Below are 21,029 nucleotides of genomic sequence, written 5' to 3'. Positions count from 1 at the left end.
CTATTTTTGCACATTCTAGATGATTTCTAGCTTCTTATTCTTGTCACAGTTGCCTGTTTCACATATTAAAACAGTCGCTTTTGCTCTCTGTTAAATTAAATGAATGACTTTCATGTTTCCATCGTGATTCTTATCCAGAGAATCAAGCTTGCAAAGGAAAACTTTAGCCACTTGTTTCATACAGGATTAGTTAAGTGTGGCAGACAGCCCACGGACCTTCATCAATAATGTCACTTTTAAATTGCAAAACTTGTGACTGTCATATTGCCTCTAGCTAAAAATTGAAGGAACTAATTTGAAAGGGAACTGGAGACAGAGCCAGCCAGCAACCAAGGTCAAATGACTAATGGTCCGGAGTGTCACAGTGCACGGGCAAATAACATCACCCATGTAAATATAATATTTCCATCCTGTAATGTTAGTAACGTGTTTGAAGTGTGCTTTATTTCGCTTGAACTGCACATTAACACAAGATTTTATGACACATTTAGATGATCGGCTGGTAATTTTAATGACAGACAGGAGACTTAAAACAGCTATTTCTGAAAACAAGGTCCTCTGGATCAAACAAGACAAGCAGATGAAGCAGATCAGGATGGATGACCGAGCAGACGGATGAAGGAGGAGAGAATGTATCATCCCACATGCGCCTAGCTGACATATTCCCTTGCAAGGGTGCAAGGGGCGTACGATTTTAAATGAAATAACCCCACTGCAGAATGAACACCAGCGCTCAAGCCTGAAACGAACAAGTTAAAGGATGGAGCGACGGGCGGGCAGAGTACAGTATCGAACGTAAATTGCCTGACAAAATTGTGACCAAACGTGGAGCGCAAGCAGGAGCAAGACAATGTGAGGAGAGGATGTGTGTGTGTGTGTGTGGGGGGATTCCCTTGTGTGTATTTATAGATAAGATATATCAGAAGCTCTGGCTGGCAGCAGCAGTGCTCCTGATGATGTTGTACTCATCTGGAGAACATTAGGACGTGGGACAGGGGGGCACGGTGGATGTTCTGCGTGAATAAAGGCAGAACTGGAGGAAACTTCTGTTGCATCTGCTGCTGATGTTGATGGAGGCAGGCGGCTCAGAGGTGACTCGCGCACGGAGGGGAACGAATTGTGCCAAAGAGGAAAGAGTATCAAACTCGAATGACTAAAAACCTTCAAAAAAACCGGAGCGGATTAGTTTGATTCTTGCTGTCCTTTCGCGCGTGTGCGTGCGTACGTAGGTGTGCACTCGCGCGCGCTCTTGGCAGCCCGTGCCAGAGAGTGCCGAGCAGAAGCGCGCGTGGCTCACTCCGCTCCTCGAGCCTGAGGGCGCACGCACCCAAAAGAAAGATACAAGCGGCAGGAAATTTCAGCCTTTATCAAACACCAACTATGATTTAGACACAGTCTCGTCAGTGTTCTTCGTGAGGGACGACGGCAACAACACTGTTTGTATTTTAACTGAGGATCCACCAAACAGTTCGACATTCCGGCGCACACGGGGAAAATGAAGGCGAAAAACCGTGACCAAAGCTTGTCGGACTCCAGAGAGCTGGACGGATCTTATGACCAGCTGACAGGTAAGTGAGACGGGCCGGTGGGTGTCCTGAGTGCCCCCTAGAAACTAAGAAAGATTCAATTTGCCTGGTTTACACTTCGAATGGAACCCTGAACATCCAACTTCGGCATATATCGCAACCTGTTTTCCATCCCCTGAAATGTGACGTGTAGTTTATTTGAGGGCGCGAATCAAGCCTCAAGTTGATCTGGTTTGCATCGTCAAAGGGGAACCTTAAGTTTGAGATTTTTCTTTAAAGATGATTTTTTTTCTGAGAGGTGTCACCAGCATGTTGAATCTTTTGTCGGTGTTGCATGTCCGTGTTGTGTAACCCCGTGCGTAATGTTGGTGGATGCTCGGCTTTGGGAGATCACATTGTCGCGGATTTACTGGCGCGGAAAGCTTGTTCGTCTCGATGGAGGCTAAATGTGTTGGTCAGATATTTTTCTGCATCGCTTTGGCTCAGGAATGGTGATACTTGCGTGTGTTTGAGTTTATGGAGATGCGTTTGCGCACCTCTCCGGTTGTGTTTTCTCTTCTGTGAATTTAATGGATGGCTCTTGGCACAAATGAACCAGACAATCGGCTGTCCCCATCTTTGGCATTACTTCATATTAATTCATTAAAGTCTCTGAAGAAAGTCTGGAAGTGCCGGTCCTGTTGGGTGAGTGCGGTTATTATAGTGTGGACTTTAATCCGGAGGTGATGTTTGATGGGGTTTTATTCAGCGTATGAAAGGAAATTTTAATTAAAGTTGCAAAAGTTGTAGCAGAGATCCATCTTTCTACCCCGCATTTTCTTCAGCAGCAATTGCTCCGTCCACTGACTTTGCCGTGATTTTCTCTCCAGTATGTGCAGATTAACCCGAGATTTACAGTATCAGATTTATGGGCTCTTAAAATGGAACCCGCGTAAGCCCCATTTCTCTGATAAATGCCAGATGCTTAGATAACAATTTGTTGTTTTATGCTTGAGCACATTTGGGGCCTGCAGAGGGCAACTCAGTGTGTTGGAACAGCTGCGTGCTCGGAGTTCAAACAGTCATCATCTCATGCACGACACAGGCCTGCACCACAGGCTGAAGAGCTGCCTCTGCCACAAGTTCCAGATGAAGAAGAGATTGCCTCAGTGAAGCCAGATCGATGTGATTCATGCCGCGATTGCTGCAGACACACAACGCTTGTGAAGTGTGTGTGTGTAGTCCAATATTGCCGAGTTCACAAGGATACACTGACACAAGGACCTCAACTTCAGGAGATTTTCTTTCTTCTTAAATCATCACAACTGTGATGCAGAAATGCTCCTCTGTGTCTGACTGTCCTCCAGAAGTCATATTGCATTTTGTACTAGGAGTGTGTGTGTGTGTGTGTGTGTGTGTGTATGGGGGGTCATTCAGTGTGGTGGAACAATTTACTGCTGGCATACTTTTAATGACTTTTTCAAAGCAGCTGATTGCGCGGTTAATTCATCTTTGTAGACGCTGACAACTCTGTAGCATTCTTAGCCCTGATAGCTCGCAGGGTTATTAAGACCCGCTGCCTCTGGAGGCGGCGGGAGGAAGATGTGCTGCTCTTGAAGCTGCTGTGGAGGTATCCCTGCTCTTTTGTTTATGACATTTTTCATCTCGTGGAAGTGGCTGGCCATAAAAATGGTTGCGTGTGTGTGTGTGTGTGTGTGCAGCTGAGTAGTGTGTGTGTGGCTGAGTACAGGGAGCGGCTGACAGAGTTTCTGCATAATTCCCAGGAAAATGAAAAAGGTACAGTGCCACAGTGTGATGTAAGGGCATGACTTGTGAAAATGTATTCTTAAGTGGGCTTTTGTGTGGGAAGGACAGCTACAGGTGAGTCATTCTTCTTGCTTAAAAAACAATAAGACAGAGTGTGTGTACAGTGAGTGTGTGTGTGCTGACCTGCGTTGCTTCAGTGTACCAGTGTGGGTGGTCTCCAGTGAAATAACCCTCTAGAAATATCTCCCTGTTAGCTGGCTACACGGTACTGAAGTGTGCCCCACAGTGTGTGTCTATGTGTGTGTGTGTGTGTCAGTGGGGTGGCCTGGTATTCCCCGTTGTGTATAAGTGCACTAACAGAGATGAGAGGTAATTATAGAAGTGTGGTGCACTAATCTACTCTTCCACCTCAGAAAACACACTCGTATTCAAGAGGAATCGTACAGTAATCCTGACTCTGTCGCTCTCCATCTTCCTGTCGCTCACGCACATTTTCTTTTCTGCAGCTATTACTTCAACATTTTATCTTCTCTCCTGCTCAACTTCCAAAATATTATCTAATAACTGAGTCATAAGTGCATGGCTGAGCTCCAATCATCTCTGTCTCATATAAATAGTGTGTCTGACTTTATATGAAAAGGCCCAGGGTGTTTATGTTCCTGCACAGGGGTTCGTGGTTGGTTACTTAGTTTAATCTGATTAGCACTAGCTACATCTCTTCTTGGGGCCTGGTGCAAATTAAAATAATATTCTTGAGCTGGCACATTCCTGCCTGTGGTCCATTTCCTCTGGTCTTGATGAAGCTGGGTTGTATCCAAACCACGACCTTCCCTTAAAGAGTGGAAGTAAATAGTAAGTTTGCTTTTTTTTGGGGACTTTTTGGTGAGTCAGGTCCCATCTTTTACTGTGTTTCTTTCATGCACATGGGTGGAATGCATTTTGAATTACAGAGCTGTGCATGGAACTCAAGCAGGTTTTAAATGCATCAGGTGAGTTGAAGCTGGTGGGTTTTATTTTCATCTGGAACTCAGCTGCCAGTCAGGTTTCTGCATTTAAACGAGTGGCACCTGGCATGATCACCACTGAGAGCCCGAGATGCTTTGGCCTCCGTTTTGTCGTCCATCTTTATTTACACTCTACGGTGCACACAAGAATAGACCCAGACGGGCAAACATGCTGTTATTGCTGTTAAAGTGATTGAATCTGCAGGCTGCGCAGACCTTCGAGGTTAATTCAGGTGCCATTTCTACCCATTCATTCCGGTCTCCTAAACTGGACGCACTATTCCTTCCAGAACCGTTTCCACATTGCTATTTTTAGCGCTGCTGTTGAAACGGCTGCTTTTCACAAGGCTGCAAAGTAGCGGCAACAAGAAAAGTCAAATCCGTTCTTTTATGGATTTAGAATCATGTTTATTTTGCCAAGTATGTGCACACAAACAAGGAAGTTGTTTTTTGAAACTTGACTTGTAAACATATGCAGAATGAGGACAACAACTGATCATTGGTACACTACACATAATAACACACATAATGATACATATAATTAAATCTAACTTATTTAATAAAGTGACCTGTGGATTCAAGTTGGTAAGGAGGAATAGTGCAAAATAACAGTCAAGCAGTCGGGCAAATAGCCTTTGGGTCTGGCTGTGCTGGCATACCAAGTTCAGTCGCCCCCCCCCCACAGGGGAGGAGTGAATAAAGGTTGTGTCCATTGTGTACAAGATTCCTCTGTTGGGCCTTTTGAGTTTATAGTGGAAGGCACTTCAGGTCCTGGGAGATGACACTTCCCAGGAACCTGACAGATTCCACAGTGACCACAGCGTTAGCAAGTATGGTGATGGGAAGTAGTAAAGGGGGGGGGGGCTCCTACCATCTCCGCTGTGGTGACTGGGCTCAGCTCCAGGGTGTTCTGACCACACCAGCTGTTCAACCCCTCGTCTGTATGCAGACTGGCCGCCGTCTCTGCTCAGGCTGATGCCTGCTGTGCCATCTGCAAACAGACGGTCTCTGAAGTGCAGTGTAGAGGGCGAAGAGCGGTACACATCTTTGGGGGGGCACCAAGGCCGATTCTGCCCCCTATCTGTCGGGTAGGTTGGTATCCACTAACATGTTGAGGCTGGATCTGTGAGCTGGGGCACTTTGGTGTGGAGGACTTCTGGGATGGTGCTGATGTTGCCTAAATCTGTTGCCTTAAATCCGCGTCCTTCATGGATTAGAGCTTCCTGTTTTGGTTTAACCATAGTTCTGATGTCGAGGTAAAAGTATCGGTTGGCCTCGCACAGGAGCCATCTTGCTGATGGATAAAGAACTCCCGTAGTGAAAACAATTTACAGTCACTCCGACAACCCGACTCCAGGAATCAGATTGCCTCCGTAATTGAGTCTGTCAGAAGGAGTTTAGCCTGGAGTCACCTTCACGGCATGACGGTTTTCACTGTAGATACAATCGTGATGGCCACTGGCACTAATTAAAAGTGGTGATTTAATGTTATCTGATTTGCCGGGACATGGGTGACACACGGGGATCATTGGGGATCATTTCTGATAACCTGTACTCCTCCAGGTGCCAAAAATGCTGATGGAAGGCGAAATGTGGAGAGATTGCAGGGATTTACTCCAGTTTGTCTGTCAAATTAAATAATTGAAGTTTTTTTTTTCCATGTTATTGAAGCCTCACTTCAGCCGTCCATCCTGGAATAACTCCCACATTCGTCCCCCTGTCCTCTGTTTCAGCCACGGCAGCACTGTAGCACTAAGAACCGCGAAAACCGAAGTGGATCCTAATGAGTTTTAATCGTTGAGTGAATCTGAGGAAGGCCAGCTGATCGTTAACTCACCTCTACCCTGCCCCCCCCTCCATCCTCTTCTCTTTCTCTGTGAACCAAATGCCTGCAGGGGATTTGGAGAGAAGAACGGCGGGGGGAAGCAAGGGGAGATGGGAAGGAGTGCAGAGTTTGGCAGGGGGGAAAGACTATTTTCCCAGAGTTAATGAGGAGCAGGGAGGAAGAATCGAAACGTGTTTGATCGTGTGTCTTACAGCTTCTTCTGATTCTTAACATGGAGCCGTCTCCCTGCACAATATCACCAAGCAGTTGGTTGATTGACAGGTCTCAGAGCCTTGTCCCATTTACCGTCTCCGCCACTCATATCGGTCCATTAGCTCAGCTATTCCCTGTTAGATGGATCAGTCTGACAGGGACCGTCCAGCAAACCGTATTTTCTTGTAGGTCACGACCCCATTTTCTGTTTTAAATCACTAAATCAATCCTTTTTTTTACATACGTATTTATACACGGAGAGAGATTTATATGGGGTGTTTCCAGGGCTAAGTAATTTGAGAGATAACCTAAGGTCCCGCTGGATGACATTATTTATTTATTTATTTTGCAGGGAAAAAATAAGACTATTGCCTGTTGCAGAGGAATTTAGATTCATTTAGATATTAAATATTCAGCATCCACTTTCATTTTAAGTGTAGCGTACTCTTTTATATTACATCTTGTGAAATTCTTTATTTATAGCTGCAGTTATGAGCTGCACAGCCAAGATAATTATTATGTTCAGTTTTCGGGGAACCAGTGTGACAACCTTTCCTTTGCATGTATGCTTCCTCTCCCGTAAGTAGATTGCCATCAGGTCCCTCTTCACCTTTATTGCAACTCATATCTCAGTTCTCCAGCTGGATATTGACGCCTACACAAGCCACATAAGCTCTTTAGAGAAGATCTGGTGTTTTCCAGGTTGCTGGAATATTTAAGGGAGCAGGTTCTAACTTCCAATGCTGTCGGCGTCCTCGTGTCAGCCGGCGGACGGGCCGTCACGGGGACATTTTCTGACCGCTCAGTCTTGATCTCTCCCAGGAGAGGTGCTGAAGTCAGCCAAATTTTCTGACCACACATGCAGCGTGACAAGGTGGAGGGACCCAAGGGTCCAATTTTATCTTCATTACGGTTGAAGATAGGCCGTGTCAGATGGTTTTCAGAAACGCTGAGACGAGATTTTTGTTTTTAAAGGCTCGCAACCTTACTCGCGCTCCCTGTCAGGCAGCCATCTTTAATCCAACATCATATTTGTGCACGCTGACTGCTATAATCACCTCTGCTGCACATTTCTGGTTGGCTGTTTTAAAATCCCCCCCTCCTCCTCCCCAAGCTTTTGCTTTTTCCATCTGGCAACGGGTAAACCGATTACTCACGCCGCAAACCGACATGCGCGTCTCCCCAGACACTGCGGCCTAGTACCAGAGTGGAGTCTACTAATCAACACGCACGCGCTCACGTGCACGCGGTTGACTGATTGGTAGTGTGACAGCGATGACAGCGGTGAGATTGTTGTGGACCCCCCCCCCCCTCCCGAAACTGGAGGTATAGAGGAGGTGTGCTAGATGGCGCCTGTTATATTGTCAGGTACTAGCTGGCAACTTATAAATGAAGAATTATTGCACGCCACAAAAGGGTCGGACTCGCACAGCTTCATAGCCTGAAGGTCCTGAGTTGGATTCCAGGCATTGCCAAACTTACGTGTCTATTTACCTCATTTTTTTGAGTCAAATTCAGGTTCAACATTTATATTCAGTGTGGAAAGTTCTTGAAAAAGTCTCAAGGTCGCTTATTTTGTCGCTGTGGCTTTCTTTGCACTCACGAGATGATGAGATGCAGCACAGCCGCAGGTCATTAAGAGGGGTAACGAATATTAATGATGCCCGTATAAAACTCATGAAATGAGTTACGGGCCTGTTGTTGCCGACCTGTGTGTCCATGACTGAGCGAGAACCCGCTAGATTTTGGCGTCAGAGGGGGCGTGGCGGGGCCACGGAGCATTAGCGAACGCCGAGGCATGAAGCATCCGCAAAAGCTTCAGTGTTTGTGTAATTGTCAAGCCATTTTTCGGATTTGACGCGATCGTTTGTTCTGTGTTGTCCAGGCCGCCTCATTTCAGTCTGGAGTCCGGGCAGTTTTTCCCGCTCTTCTCCGTGTGCAAAACCGGAGTGCTCATTTGCAAATGCTGTGCTGCCTCATTGTAATTCCTGACCAGATCTTGACATTAGGCTGCCACTGGAGTTTGACAAGGAGGAGGCAGAGGGCCATTGCCGAGTCTTCACTTTTCGCCCTCATTAATCTCTGCCCGCAAACTTTTTGGCCTCCACACGCAGTGGTTTAATGAATGAGACGCTCATTAAAGGAGAGTGTCTAGTCATGTATACATATTTATCTGACGGCGCCTCTCTCAACATAGGTTTTAAGCCGGCAAACCAAATGAAACTTAAGCAAATGACTGCAGCCTCAGTTTGCACAGCTCCGGAGCATCCAGCCATCAGTCAGTAGAAGCAACATGCACCTCTCCCGGCGCCCCCACCCGTCAGAAGCGCGCTGATCTGTTGACTCTGAACTATAATACCACAGCTGCTCTCTGTCAGCGCCTGCACGCAGCTAGAAAAGAAGCTCTGTCACCACTCGCCTGCCTCTTAGTCGGGCTTTACGTCCGCCTTGCTAGGGAAATATTCATAACACCTTTTTAATTCTTTCCTTTGAAGCACTGTATCGCAGCAGTTGCATGTAAACCTGTCTTTCAGATTGGATTTGTCTTAAAAACCATCCGTCTGTCACAGTCTAATGCCGCCATGGAGCCATGCAGGAATTGTAGATGCTGTTTCTCTTCTTAATTGTTTGTCAATTTTAGAAACGATTAATCTCCGAGCAGTCGTTTACAGCTTTTAGGACACAAACGTGATGTGATGAGCTCTTAGTTTGAAGACCAAGGGTACTGTCAGAGGTATTTTTATTCACTTAGTCCCACTGCTTCAGTCCTTTGAGAAATATTTTACATAAAATCTTGATGGGACGCCAGCGGGAGATAAAAATAACCTCAATGTTGCCTCAAGTAACTGCGCGTGTCTGTTAGCATCTGTGTGTGTCTGCAGCAGAGGAGTGAGGAAAGACTTGACAGCAGCTCTTAGTGGAGCATCACAGCCTTAACAGAACCCCTGTGCCTCTTATTTTCTTCAGCCAGAGTTGCAGCCGTCTGGACCCAGTAGGAGCGCCTCCCTCTATCACTTTCTCCTGAATTTGAAAGCAGCATTGTGGAAGCAAAGCCGTGACAGTAATCCCCCCTCCTCTGTTCGTCTCCTCACCTTCTTTACCAGCCTCTCGGCAACAACAAAGCCCGTTTGGTGCCACGAGAAGACAGCTGCCGTGTTGGAGGTTTCCGCTACACTTGCTCAGGCGGGAACGATTATCATATTGTGTTACGGCTGAAGTGTTGAACTTCGGCACACTCGGCTGCCGCCTATACACTCACAAATGGTTCCGCAGGTCCCTTTTCGGGCTTTGTGTGGCTCCACCCTCCATCCTCAGCAGCCTGCACACTTCTTGATGCTGTTTTTGTCGACCTGACTCATCTAATGGATGCAAGTCCTTCATTTTTCCACCGTGGAGTCGGAACCATGTGAAATTTTGGCCAAATACGAACAGATTTGGAAGATGACAGTTTTGGATTCACTGTATTTTCTCCCCTCCTTTCACATTTAGAGTTGTTTGTCTTCTGTCCTGTCTCGGTACGTGACGGTCCACATCTACATTTCGAGTCATTCTTTGTGTGAGTCACACTCGCTTTGAGGGACACGGCAGATTGTTCTTCACTCGTGGTTGGCCTGGGTGGAGGCTGACATTTTGAGCACTGTGCTTTAATGAAGGAAAAATTTATAGGGAAATAAGGCTCGATCATGACTCAATTGCACTTTCTCACTCTCTTATACACACACACACACACACAGATGTGCACGCGGGTCCAATGTAGGACTGATAAAAGTCTGACATTTGCCACCTCCTCCTCTCCTCCCCGCACTTTTTCTCCTCCACTGCTCCCATTCAGCTGCGTTCTAGTCAGAGAGCCGGTCGGTCTTATCTGGTTCAGCCAGCTGGGTTTGGGATTGGAGATCTTGGGGGTCTCTCTGCCCCTCTGCTCTCCCTACACGAAAATGGGGACAAACGGGGATGGTGATGATTTGGCACGCTTCACGCAAACTCATCAACAAATACAACGGGCACGAGGGGAGCACAAAGGCGGACAAACACGGACGCGTGCGCATACATCCCAATTTTCACAGCGGCGAGTTAAGCAGAAGAGAAGAAGGGATATTGAAGAGAAATTATTGTTGGCTTTTCCTCCGTCCTGCTGTCATTAGGTGTTTATTTTGTTGGAGCGTCTAATGCCACCTGTCTGTGGCTCTTAATGACTACAGCTGCTCTCTATTCCCTCATTTTCCCCACTCACTTAAACACCTTAATGATCCACCTGTACCGCGAGCTCGCCTGTCCATGCCCATATGCATCACAACCAATTATCTTTACTTACTTCTGTCGAACAATCGCGTTCTATGTCTGAGAATCTTCTGGCAAGTGCAGGCAGCTTATTCCCCCGCATGATTCATGCAGGTGACTCCAGCAAAGAATTCCTTTTTTAAAATATATTTGATTTCAATTGCCAGTCTTTTCCTTTTCTATTTTAAAGATATATTATTTAAATCTGATTTTTTTTCTCGCCTCCCTGGCTGCTCAAAAAAAATTATAGCTTTTACCATACATCAAAAGTTTCCAAATCATAGAACCAAGAAATGATCATTGATGCTTTAAGTATTTTTCCCTTTTTATGAGAAAACTAAGAAAAAGAATGTTCAACTACTTAAGTGACTGTGAGCTTGTCGTTCATCACTGTGAATCACAGGACTTAAGCACTTAAAACCCCCCTCGAAGCCACATTATCTTACTTTCTGGTGAAGTATTTGTTGGTTTTTAGCTGAACATGCTGGATTAGAGGTTGGTGAACGAGCTACTAAGATCTTCTGATTCACCTGTTTCCTTCCCTTACGTCACAAACCTGTTGGACTGGTCAGTTTGTGGGCTAGCGGTCGACCCAACACGCCAGACAAAACAGTCACCCGGCCCGTTAACATTATATAACTTTCAGTGCAACTTTATTCATCTTAACATTTGGCTGTGTTTAGCACTAGAGGACAGAATGCCATGAGGAAAACAAGAGCAAACCTTTTGCCTGGAGTGGAGGCTGTAATTAGATTGTCGCTCAAAATCTTACCCAGGGCTGTCTAATTATCCCTCCACAAACTGCAGCCATTTTCCCATTACTTCGTTCCTCCGATGAGATCTAAAGACTGCATCACAGCGCCTTTGGTTGCTTCGCTCTTCATCACCTTCAGACTATCCAAATGGCAGAGGCGGCAGCTCCTCTTCACTCCATACTCATAATAAATGAAGAGGGTTTATTCGCTGCCTCTTAGCACCAATATGGTGGCGGACTCTGGTCAGTTTGGTGAAACTAGACTCAGGTTCCTCACTATCAACATATAGTCTATATGGTCTTGTATTAAAATATACAGATGGAAGGAACAGGAGAAGGGTTAGGGTTAGGGTCTTTAAGCAAATGTCTTTAAGCTAATTCATGCTAATCGTCTTAAATCTCTTCTTATTCTATGGAAAAACCACGAGAGGTCTCATTTTACCCAATGTGGAGTAAAGAGATTCTGTGTTTTGGTGGGGGTGGGGGGGACAGCCTCAGAAAGTCAGCTGTCATTGCAGCTCTCCAGATGGAAACCTGCCCTGAAAGCACCTTCAGGACTCCCAGACAGTGAGCAACTAGATTCTCTGGTCTGACAGAACTGAGAGGGAAGCTCCTGACGTGCACCCTAAGTATCATGCTTGGAGGAAACCAGGCAGCAGCATCATCAGCTGTCCCACTCCATCCCTGCAGTGAAGCCTGATGGTGGCAGCATCCTGCTGTGGGGGTGTTGTGGAGACTTCGTCGCACCCTTCGGGAAAACGGTGGACCAGCCAGAACCTAATGAAACATCTCTGCCGAGACCTGAAGACCAACGGCTCTGATCCAACCAGACAGAGTTTGGTTATTGTTGGATATGGTGAGAGTCCTAGGTTTTTGGGTTCTTTTTTAGCATAAAGTTGCAAGAAAGTAACAAGTTAAAAAGTGAAAGGGTGTGAAAGCTCCTGATTACATAGTAAATATGTCAGGCCAACAGTGCGTTCGTGCAGACATCCCATTTATTTTTAGATTCTAGATGACATTGTACGTGTAATTTCAGCTCTCAGCCTGATTCGTGGCTTGATATCATCTTAGATCGGGACAGTCTCAGCTCTCTCTCTGTCCCTCTCTTTCTTTCTCTCTCTCACACACACACCCCCTTGTGTGTATTTACCGTATGCGCGCTGTGTTTTTCACCGTGGCTTAAAATGTGTCCGTGGTGTTTGCTCAGATAGAGGTCATCTCAACAATTAACCTTGTGGGACGAGTGTGGAAGCAAACAGAGGGATTGATGCTCGCTGCCCGCTAGCAGCCAGACGGCCTGAGCCTAAACAAACAGACGTTTATACCTATAGGCCTGGCACACACACACACACACACACACACACAGACTGATGGCTGTGGGTTAAGGTTTGTGATCATTCCATCATATCCTCTTTGGTCATTTCAGCAGTGGCCTCAGTCTGACAGCGAGCCAACAAAATGAAGAGTCCGCACCAACACAGATCTCTCACGACAGCACGACACAGATACGCGCAGTCACACTCATACACACACACACACACATACGTACACACAGATGTCAGTCGATGCCAGAATGGCCTTTGTGTTGAAATGTCACACTTCTGCACTTCCTACTGCTTCCCAGTCTGTGTCGCACCCACACAAATGCTCTCAGCTTATCCACTGTATCATTTACAATAAAGCAAACAAAAAAAAAAAACCCTATCACTTGGGCGTTTATATTACAACTTAATCGTTTTAAGACAAATTCCTAAAGCCTCAACAGTGTCATGCTCGACATTGTTAAGGCAAAGACGGCGACGAGCAGAAGTGTGGGCGAGCCTGTAGAAATTGATCGTCTGTTCCGCTGAAGTATCGAGTGTCAGACTTATTCCCTCAGAGAGGATGATTGGTAGTGCTCACTGTCAGAAGACTGACATTTATTCCCTCTGTAGTGGAGCCTCTCTTGCCTCCCTCGGCGCCTCTGCTGTCGTTTCCACTTACTCACCCACTCGGTTTTTAGGTCCGGTTTGGAGGTCTGCCTTCTGGGCGTGTGACCCGAGCAGAGCGGCTCTATCGATCGGATCGATTATGAGATGATGCTGTCGACTATTGATGTAGGATGACCGTACGTCCTCTTGCATGCTAATGCAAAGCTTGCTACAGTAAACCATCTTGTAACGTGGGAGGGCGTCAGCGACGCGTCTCCAGCCACATCCCGGCCCTTTGCTCCGCGCATGAATCTGCAGGAGTGTATTTCCTAATCCTTCTCATTATGCCTCATTATGCCGAGCTTCTAAGAACAAAAGCAACGAAGCGTCTGGCAAATTGTTCATGACAGCCACAGCATCAATCATCTGTGCAGCTCTTTTTGATACCATGAATTTACTCTCTCCTACAATTGAACCGTTTTGATGCTCCTACTTTTGTCCTTTTTAACACAGCGAAGGAGCAAAGGTATCGAGTGAGAAATGGCTGCTCTGATAGACCAAATGGCTTGGCAGAGATGGGGTCAATTAAAGGCGGATGGACACAGGATCATAAAAGGAAAGCCTCGTTTTGGTGCAGCAGAGTTGAAGCTTGGACTTTTCACAGTTTTGGAATGGAAGAGCCCTTTCTCAGTGAAGCCTGGAGATGAGGGAACACGGGCCCGTGCTGCTGCATTTCTTATGAGCCACATTGTATAGAACACATAGAGGGTCCAATGAAAAGGGTTTCTTTTCCTGGTGCTGCTGGCCTGCGTGGGTCACCTCGTGCTGCTTCTGTGCCATTCGCACAACGAAAGAGGAGAGCGGGGAAAACACATTAAAATACACAAGGCAAACTTCAGTAATGTACCTGAGACCTTACATTTTCTTAAGATATTTATTGACCTGAGTGCTTCTTTTTGCGATAATGAGTCTTTCTCAGAGTGAAACACAGCTCATGCAGTCGTTAATTACGCAATCTGGTGGTTTTGTATTGCGAAAGAGTTAAAGATGAGTTTGACCCTTCGTCGGCTGGAGCAGGTTTCTCTCCCACGGATGACTGTTGGACTCGACCGCTCGGAACAGCTTCGGTCATTTTGGCGCGAGGAAGAGAGACGAGCAGAGCGTTCGATGTTTGTCAATTATAATCGTCCCGGGATGTCTGTTAAAATGCCGCAGAGTCGGTTAAATGTCAAGACTGTCATCAATGTGTTGTCACAGTAGGAGGCAGTTCACCCCTCTTCACCCCTACTGGCCTCAGACACACACACACACACACACACACATACACATGTGCCCAGAACCACTCAGTAAAACAGGGAAAAACGAAAGCACCTAAGAGTCCCAGCAATAGATGTGAGGCAACGCTAAAACAGAGTTGAGAGCGGGGTGGAAAGTTCAGCGGCGCCGAAAAAGACTGATGGGAGCGGCTCTTCGCAGCAGCTTAACGTGCTGTTGAGAGTTGCATTAGTAAAGTTTGCTGTTTGCTGGCACTTGTCCCGATCAGAGCTGCTATTAGCGCCGATCGAATCCAACGCGTGGATGGAGTAATACGAGCCTTGACGGGGAATTTTAACGCATTTTCCTTCACATTCTGTTGAAGCGCATGGCTTCGTTTCAATGTGACAAAGCAGTTTCTGTCTCAGGAAGCCACCCTAAATGCCCCGGCTGGACTCGGGTTCAGTGCAACCGTATTAACTCTGCCCTGATGAACTATCCCCCCAGGTGTATTTGCAAACACCTCCCTGACGATGCACCCGATGCCAGACCTGCATCACAGACTACAACTGAAGGGTGAAGCGGACGGACGCACGGCTTCAGGCGCGTTTAACCAGCAGTTGCTTCCTCACTTAGAGCGAAGGTGACTTTGTGTTCTGTGATGGCTGGCCGCGTTGGGATGGATCTGTCCCACTTTTATTAGAACTGATTGTTTCATTTAGATACAGATGGGTTGTTTAACCCAGCAGCTGCTCATCAGACTGGGCTGCCTGGTTAATGACCCCCAAGAACTCACGAATCTGGCAGAGAAGACAAAATGCACATTTAATGGAACAGTGGGACCAGCAGGTGGGGTTGTTTCTCAGGTAATGTATGTTTCTGGAGGTCCTTAGGAAAGAAGTGGTCTGGGATTGATGCCTTTGGAAATGAAAGACTAATGAAATTCATAAAACTGCTCACAAGCCTCATTAGCAATAAGCAGTGGTTAGCAGAAGCTTAACGAAAGCTTAGAGAAAAAGAAGAGAGGGCATCACCGAAAGCCATTTCAGGTCAGACATGAGGAAACGCCCTGTTTCATTTAATCTTTTTCTAAATATTCCAGCCTCACAGTGGATGGAGGGATGGGCAGAGCAGATGGAGGAACCAGGTATCAGCATCACTTAATTCAACCCTAACTTCTTATTGGTATTGTTACTTCTGCAAAGACTCTTTTTAAATAGCGATGCTAAATAGAAACGCCGCTGTGATTGCACGCACAGTTGCGGCCCAGTAAACGTCTCATAGGGGCAGAAAACAAACATTCGGGGGGAATTAATTGCGAGGCATCCTCCAAAACAACCCAGCTGCATCGCAGATCCCCGAATGTGCGACTATTTACTGGAAACATTTCCGCAAGATTAGGCAGTATATTAAGTGGCGTTTAATCCAAGGGCAAGAAATATGATTCGCTCTGCATCTGTTTGAACGGTTGGAATTAAATATCCAAAGGGCAGCTGCGCGGGGGCAGGTTAATGAAGAAGGTGTGCCTGCAATGTTAGGTAGATTGGGACAGTGATGTGGGTGAGGGCAAGAGCAACGGAGGACAGGATGGAGGGATTAATTTCAGCAAAAAAAGCGCTCTCCTCCTCGCCCAACTTTCACCAGAGGTTAATATCTGTCGCTGCCTCTCCGTCTTTCCTCCTCCTCTTTCCCGTATCAGTGGGAGCGCGCATGCACCCACGCTGCCTTTCTCCCTAGTGACACCTCAACTTAGCAGCCAGTAGCTCACATGTTCCTTGATAAAAGCAGCTCCTCGCTCGGGGCTCTATTTTAGTGCTGCGCAGCGCCAGCCTCGGCACAGGCGCGGGTGTGGGTGTGTTGGTAATTTGGTAGCCAAAGTGCCGCTTTCTTTCTCCAGATTGCAAAGGGAAAGTTCATTAAAGGCTCTGTGGAGCTGAGGAGACACATCAGACGCGTCCCCAAGTGTTTTCAGGACGTTCTCATTGCTTCTGCACCGTCTGCCGTGCAACAGTTCTCAGGAATGAGCCGTGTCAAAATCCAAGAAGTTTCCCACCTAACCAAGCCGCCACTCCGCAGATACACCAGAACACCGAGTTCAAAACAATACAAAATGTGCACGTACATGTACTGAGCTCCTCCTGTGCTGCCCACGGGCGCATGGAAATACAGCCCCCGGTCTGCAAGCAACAGTCGTGAACGTGTAACATACGTGCACTGAACCGGTGCTGCTGTTATCTGGGGGTGGGATAGGCGAAAGGAGAGACTCTGAAAATGGAAGCATTTTCTCTCCTCCTACACAGGCAGTGGAGCTCAGGGGGGGCCCCGTCTCTCCAAGATTCTCTGATCTCCGAGTCACAAAACACCTGCTGCCTGCCTGACGGATAATGGGGAGGGGAGACGCTGGGTGCTCCAGCGAGCGGAAGAGAGGCACAAGTTTCTGAGGGACAGTGGGTTAGAAGATAACCTTTAAAACCAGAGCGGGGAAAGTTTTTTGGCAAAGGCGAGAAGGTGCATGTTGTACGCAGTCACTCGAGGAGTATCGGGCACCTGTTCTGTTTTGCAAGGCTTAAAACGGAAGCGGTTTCTGGGGGAGCAGGATAAATCTCCCCTGTGGATTATGTGTACCCCTGCTGGATGCAGGATGTGCTCCTGTCCCCATTGTGAGCTCTTTATCTGTCATTCTTGGCTCCAGAGCCCATATTCATTAAGCGTCCACTAACCCCGGCTTTCTCCAACAGAATAAATAAGACTGTCCCATGGGGTTTTAAAGCTGAGAACAGCAAAGAACAATGTGTCTGTGCCATCATAATGGCAGATTGTGGGGTTAAGAGCCAGCCAATTAGGTGAGTAAAAACAGTCAGCAGTAATGTGGAGGCAGGAGCACCCCTCTCCCAGTCACCACACTACCAGTATCACAACGTATATCATTTGAAAGGTATCTTAAATGCCTTTTTTGTTGTTGTCTTGAGTAAAATGGAATTCAGATTAGCGGCAGTTATTAATTTACTGGTTTTAGTCTGCCCCCTAGTGTTCTATATGCGCTAGTACAGCAACTTTTGAATTCAGTGCACAGATTGTCCCCTTCAGAAAACCAGGTAATGGATGTTCATTTGAACTTTCAGTCATTCGTTAAAAATCCGTTTCACTTATACTATGTAGAAAGTTATTATAAATATTATGATGTGGCTCGAATGCTGCTTTCGTTATGCAATTGGAGGATTTGACCGATAGATGGCAGCAGAGCCCCGGAGTTTGTGCTGCTGTAGGGAGACTGTGCCAGGTGAGGTCGTAAAACATAAACCAGTTATGATCACATCCCAGTTTCAATACACGTACTCCACAGAGTTTTTGATATTATTTTATAATACACACACATGACTCCTTTTCACTGATGCACCGTATTTGGCTGCACTGGTATCAACTTGCGAATCAACCTCCATGACATTTTAATTGTTACTGACTGGCACTGATGCTGTAGAGATATGAGGCAGTTATTTATTTGTGTTTTTTCAAAATCCTATACTTTTAAGTTTTATTTTGATTTAGGCTGTTGAAGACAGTTGAAATTGACTTTTACTAATGCAAATGATTGCTTTATGAAGCTCAAACTCCAGCCTGTCAGGACTTCACCTCTGCTTCGTGTGTGATGCTGATTTTAGACCAGAAGATTATCGTCCCCAAATATGTCGGAACACTGGATGCTGAAGCAAGAACCAGCTTCATCAAGACCCCTGTCAACAGTCAGAAACAGTGATTTCTAACGAATCACTCAGAGTTCCTAAAGACATCCTTGAGTCCATGTTTGAGCTAAAGCCTTGATTATTTATTGTCTTCCTGTATTCTTGCCGATGACTTATTCTTATTTATAGCTGGCCAACTTGCTAACTCTAACCAGATATCTACGAAGACTGGTGATGTCGCGTATCACTGACTGGAGCTGCAGGATGCATCCGAGTCTCCACAGTGAGGCAACAGAGTTCTTTCTGCTGTTTCTGCATCCTCTCAATACAAGTATCCTTTCTCTGCTTTGTGGTGCATTTACAGGCCAGACTGACGTGTATTCACACTCAAAACACTGCCGTTAGTCCGATCTCTCTGCCGGGGAAGCTGGAGTTCGTTATTAGTCAGTAATCCTGCTTTCACATGTTGCTCAGTACCTCTGCTCATAATCCAGCCATCAGGCTCTACTGTGTTGTATCGTTAGGATGTTAAACTTTGACTGGTGAGGTTGTGCATGAGCAGGAGAGTTCATCTACAGGAGGTGACGTCTTCCTCGTGTCTGATTGACTATCTGTCTGATCGAACAGGAGATGTTGGTATATTCAAATCCAAGTGTGTGTGTGTGTGTGTGTGTGTGTGTGTGTGTGTGTGCGCATCTCAGACCATCGGTAAAAAAAAAAATCCATGGGGTTGCTGTGGTAACGGCAATCACTTTTAATCCCGCTTTAGGGAGGAGGAGAGGGGATAAAGGTGGAGTGACAGCAGGTTAACAGGGTAATTAGGGAGTCGTGGGTAAAAACAGTGAAAGGCATCGACAGGGAAAAGGAGGTGAGCACCATTCCTCGTGCACACTGAACAGATCTGAGTGTGCATGCAGTAAGTGCGTTCCGATCTCCACACCTGCAGATTTAATGCGCCTCAGATTTCTCCTTCCTCGGCTTCTTGTGAGATGTGTTTTTCCTCTTTAGTTATAGCACACAGGAGACAAAAGGGAAATATAAATTATGCATTCCTTTTTTTGCCCCATCTTCACCTCACCTTCTGTCTCCCTTCAATTTGTCCTATCCCCCCCCCCCCCCCCCCCCCCCCGGTCTGTGTGACCACTAATGAGCGAGTGAGGGACGAGTCGGAAGAGTGATGTTTATTAATGCTATATCTGGTTTCTTCTCCCTGCTTTACTCAACCTCCTGCTGTATAAACACACCATGATGCCTCTGTATGAACCATGATGGAGAAAGAGAAAAGTCCTCATTATTGAGGTCATCACTGAGGTCATCGTTGACATCGAGAAAAACGCCACCTGCCTTGTGGTACTTTACACACCCCTACACCCTCTCCCTCTCTCTCTCTCTTCAACATGTGCACCAGTCTGTAATTCAGCCCCGCTCCAATAAGAATCCAGAACGAGACTTCTCAGATTGTAAAAGGGGGAGGGGACAGTGCGCTGCTGGCTGATTGACAGCTGGAGCCCTACAGGTGGAGACAAGAGCGGAGGGAGGAACACAGAAGGGGGAGAGTGAGGACGGGAAGAGAGGCAGCAGCAGCCTGACTTCCCCACATTCATACACACTCACACTCACACTCACACTCACACTCACACACATATACTGTACACCGTCACCAGCAGCGCTCCGTTCCTTCCTTCCCCTCCTACCTGGAGAGCTCGCGTCCTCCTGGCAGACTTGCCCACTAACAACACCACCACCGCTGTCACCTCCGCCTCCAGCACAGCTGCACCAAGATGAGCCAGTGCAGGAAAAGGTGCAAGAGGCAGCTCACCAAGGTGGCTCGTTATTTCTACCACTTCCTCATGGGAACGCTCACCCAAGGTAGGCATGCAAAACTTCACACAGATTCATGGGGGGGGGGGGGGGTGAAGTTAATACACGGCATCAAGGGTGTCCAGACACTGGCTCTCTGGTCCTGGTGGGGTTCTGCAAACACATCGCAGCTTTTATCAATAACTTAGCAACTTTGTTTTTGAGAACGGCAGCGCTGAATGATTTACTGAACGTGTGTGCGTGCACGTGCGTGTGCGTGCTGTTTCATCTCCAGACAAAAGATTCTATTAAAAGCAAAGGCGGATTACAGTATTCACTGCACAGTTCCTGTTCACGTGCACTTAATATGTCTACAGCATATATGTACATTATGCCAAAAATGCCTGTGGCCATTAGATCTGATTCATAATGCATCACATGATCAATATGCACATAGAATTAGAAAGTCTTTGGGGCTGAATGAACAAAGTCTCTTTTCTCCCAGCCTTTTGACCTCCCATCCTCCTCCCCCTCCCGCTCCTCTCCTCCAGCTTTGACTGTCAGATTGGCCTCTGGAAGCATGTGGCAGCCCACTTCCATTGAGCATCTCTCTGTGGGTGAAAGGCTCACACGTTCACACCTTTCATCCACTCCTGCTAGCTCACAGTATGACATCAGCTCAGCTGCCCAGCGCGTTAGCTCCAGCGACAACTTTGCCATGCTAATAATGTACAGTCACACCACAGCCTGCTCTCAGAGGCGTGGAAATGCTTATTTCCTCTCAGTCCTCGGTGTCGTTGACATTTGTAGAGCTATGAAAGGAAGCGTTCAGAACAGAACTGGTGTTCAGGGAAGTCTTTATCCGTCACGGTGATTCCATAAATAGTGTACAGAAGCAAATGTGTGTGGTTCTCAGAGTGTAGAGACTCAAAATCAAATTTCTGTGCCGGCTGTGTAGCATTCTGCTGTACTCATCCCGGTGTTGCTGTCAGATGAGTGAGTGAGTCTCCTTGTTAGCCGTAACATCCAGGAACCT

The 21,029-nt window shown here is 46.7% G+C and overlaps 1 protein-coding gene across 3 annotated transcripts in view; it reads left to right on the top strand.

Moving 5' to 3' along the window:
* Nucleotides 1–1,050: 1,050 nt before the first annotated feature.
* LOC101068815 (Kv channel-interacting protein 2) overlaps nt 1,051–21,029 on the top strand; it is a 48,564-nt gene continuing 28,585 nt past the window's right edge. The window contains exon 1 of one of the 3 annotated variants that reach the window (XM_029834983.1): nt 1,051–1,568. In XM_029834983.1, coding sequence (XP_029690843.1) covers nt 1,496–1,568 — 73 coding nt within the window. In that variant the 5' untranslated portion in view covers nt 1,051–1,495. Of the gene's footprint in view, nt 1,569–19,536; nt 20,063–21,029 lie in introns of those variants that run through there. The other 2 variants (XM_029834979.1, XM_011603360.2) reach the window with 2 other exon arrangements.

The sequence above is a fragment of the Takifugu rubripes genome, chromosome 4 (assembly GCF_901000725.2).
Source record: "Takifugu rubripes chromosome 4, fTakRub1.2, whole genome shotgun sequence".
Lineage (NCBI taxonomy): Eukaryota > Metazoa > Chordata > Actinopteri > Tetraodontiformes > Tetraodontidae > Takifugu > Takifugu rubripes.
The sequence above is the reverse complement of the archived record's forward strand: the minus strand, read 5'-3'. Positions and strand labels throughout refer to the sequence as shown.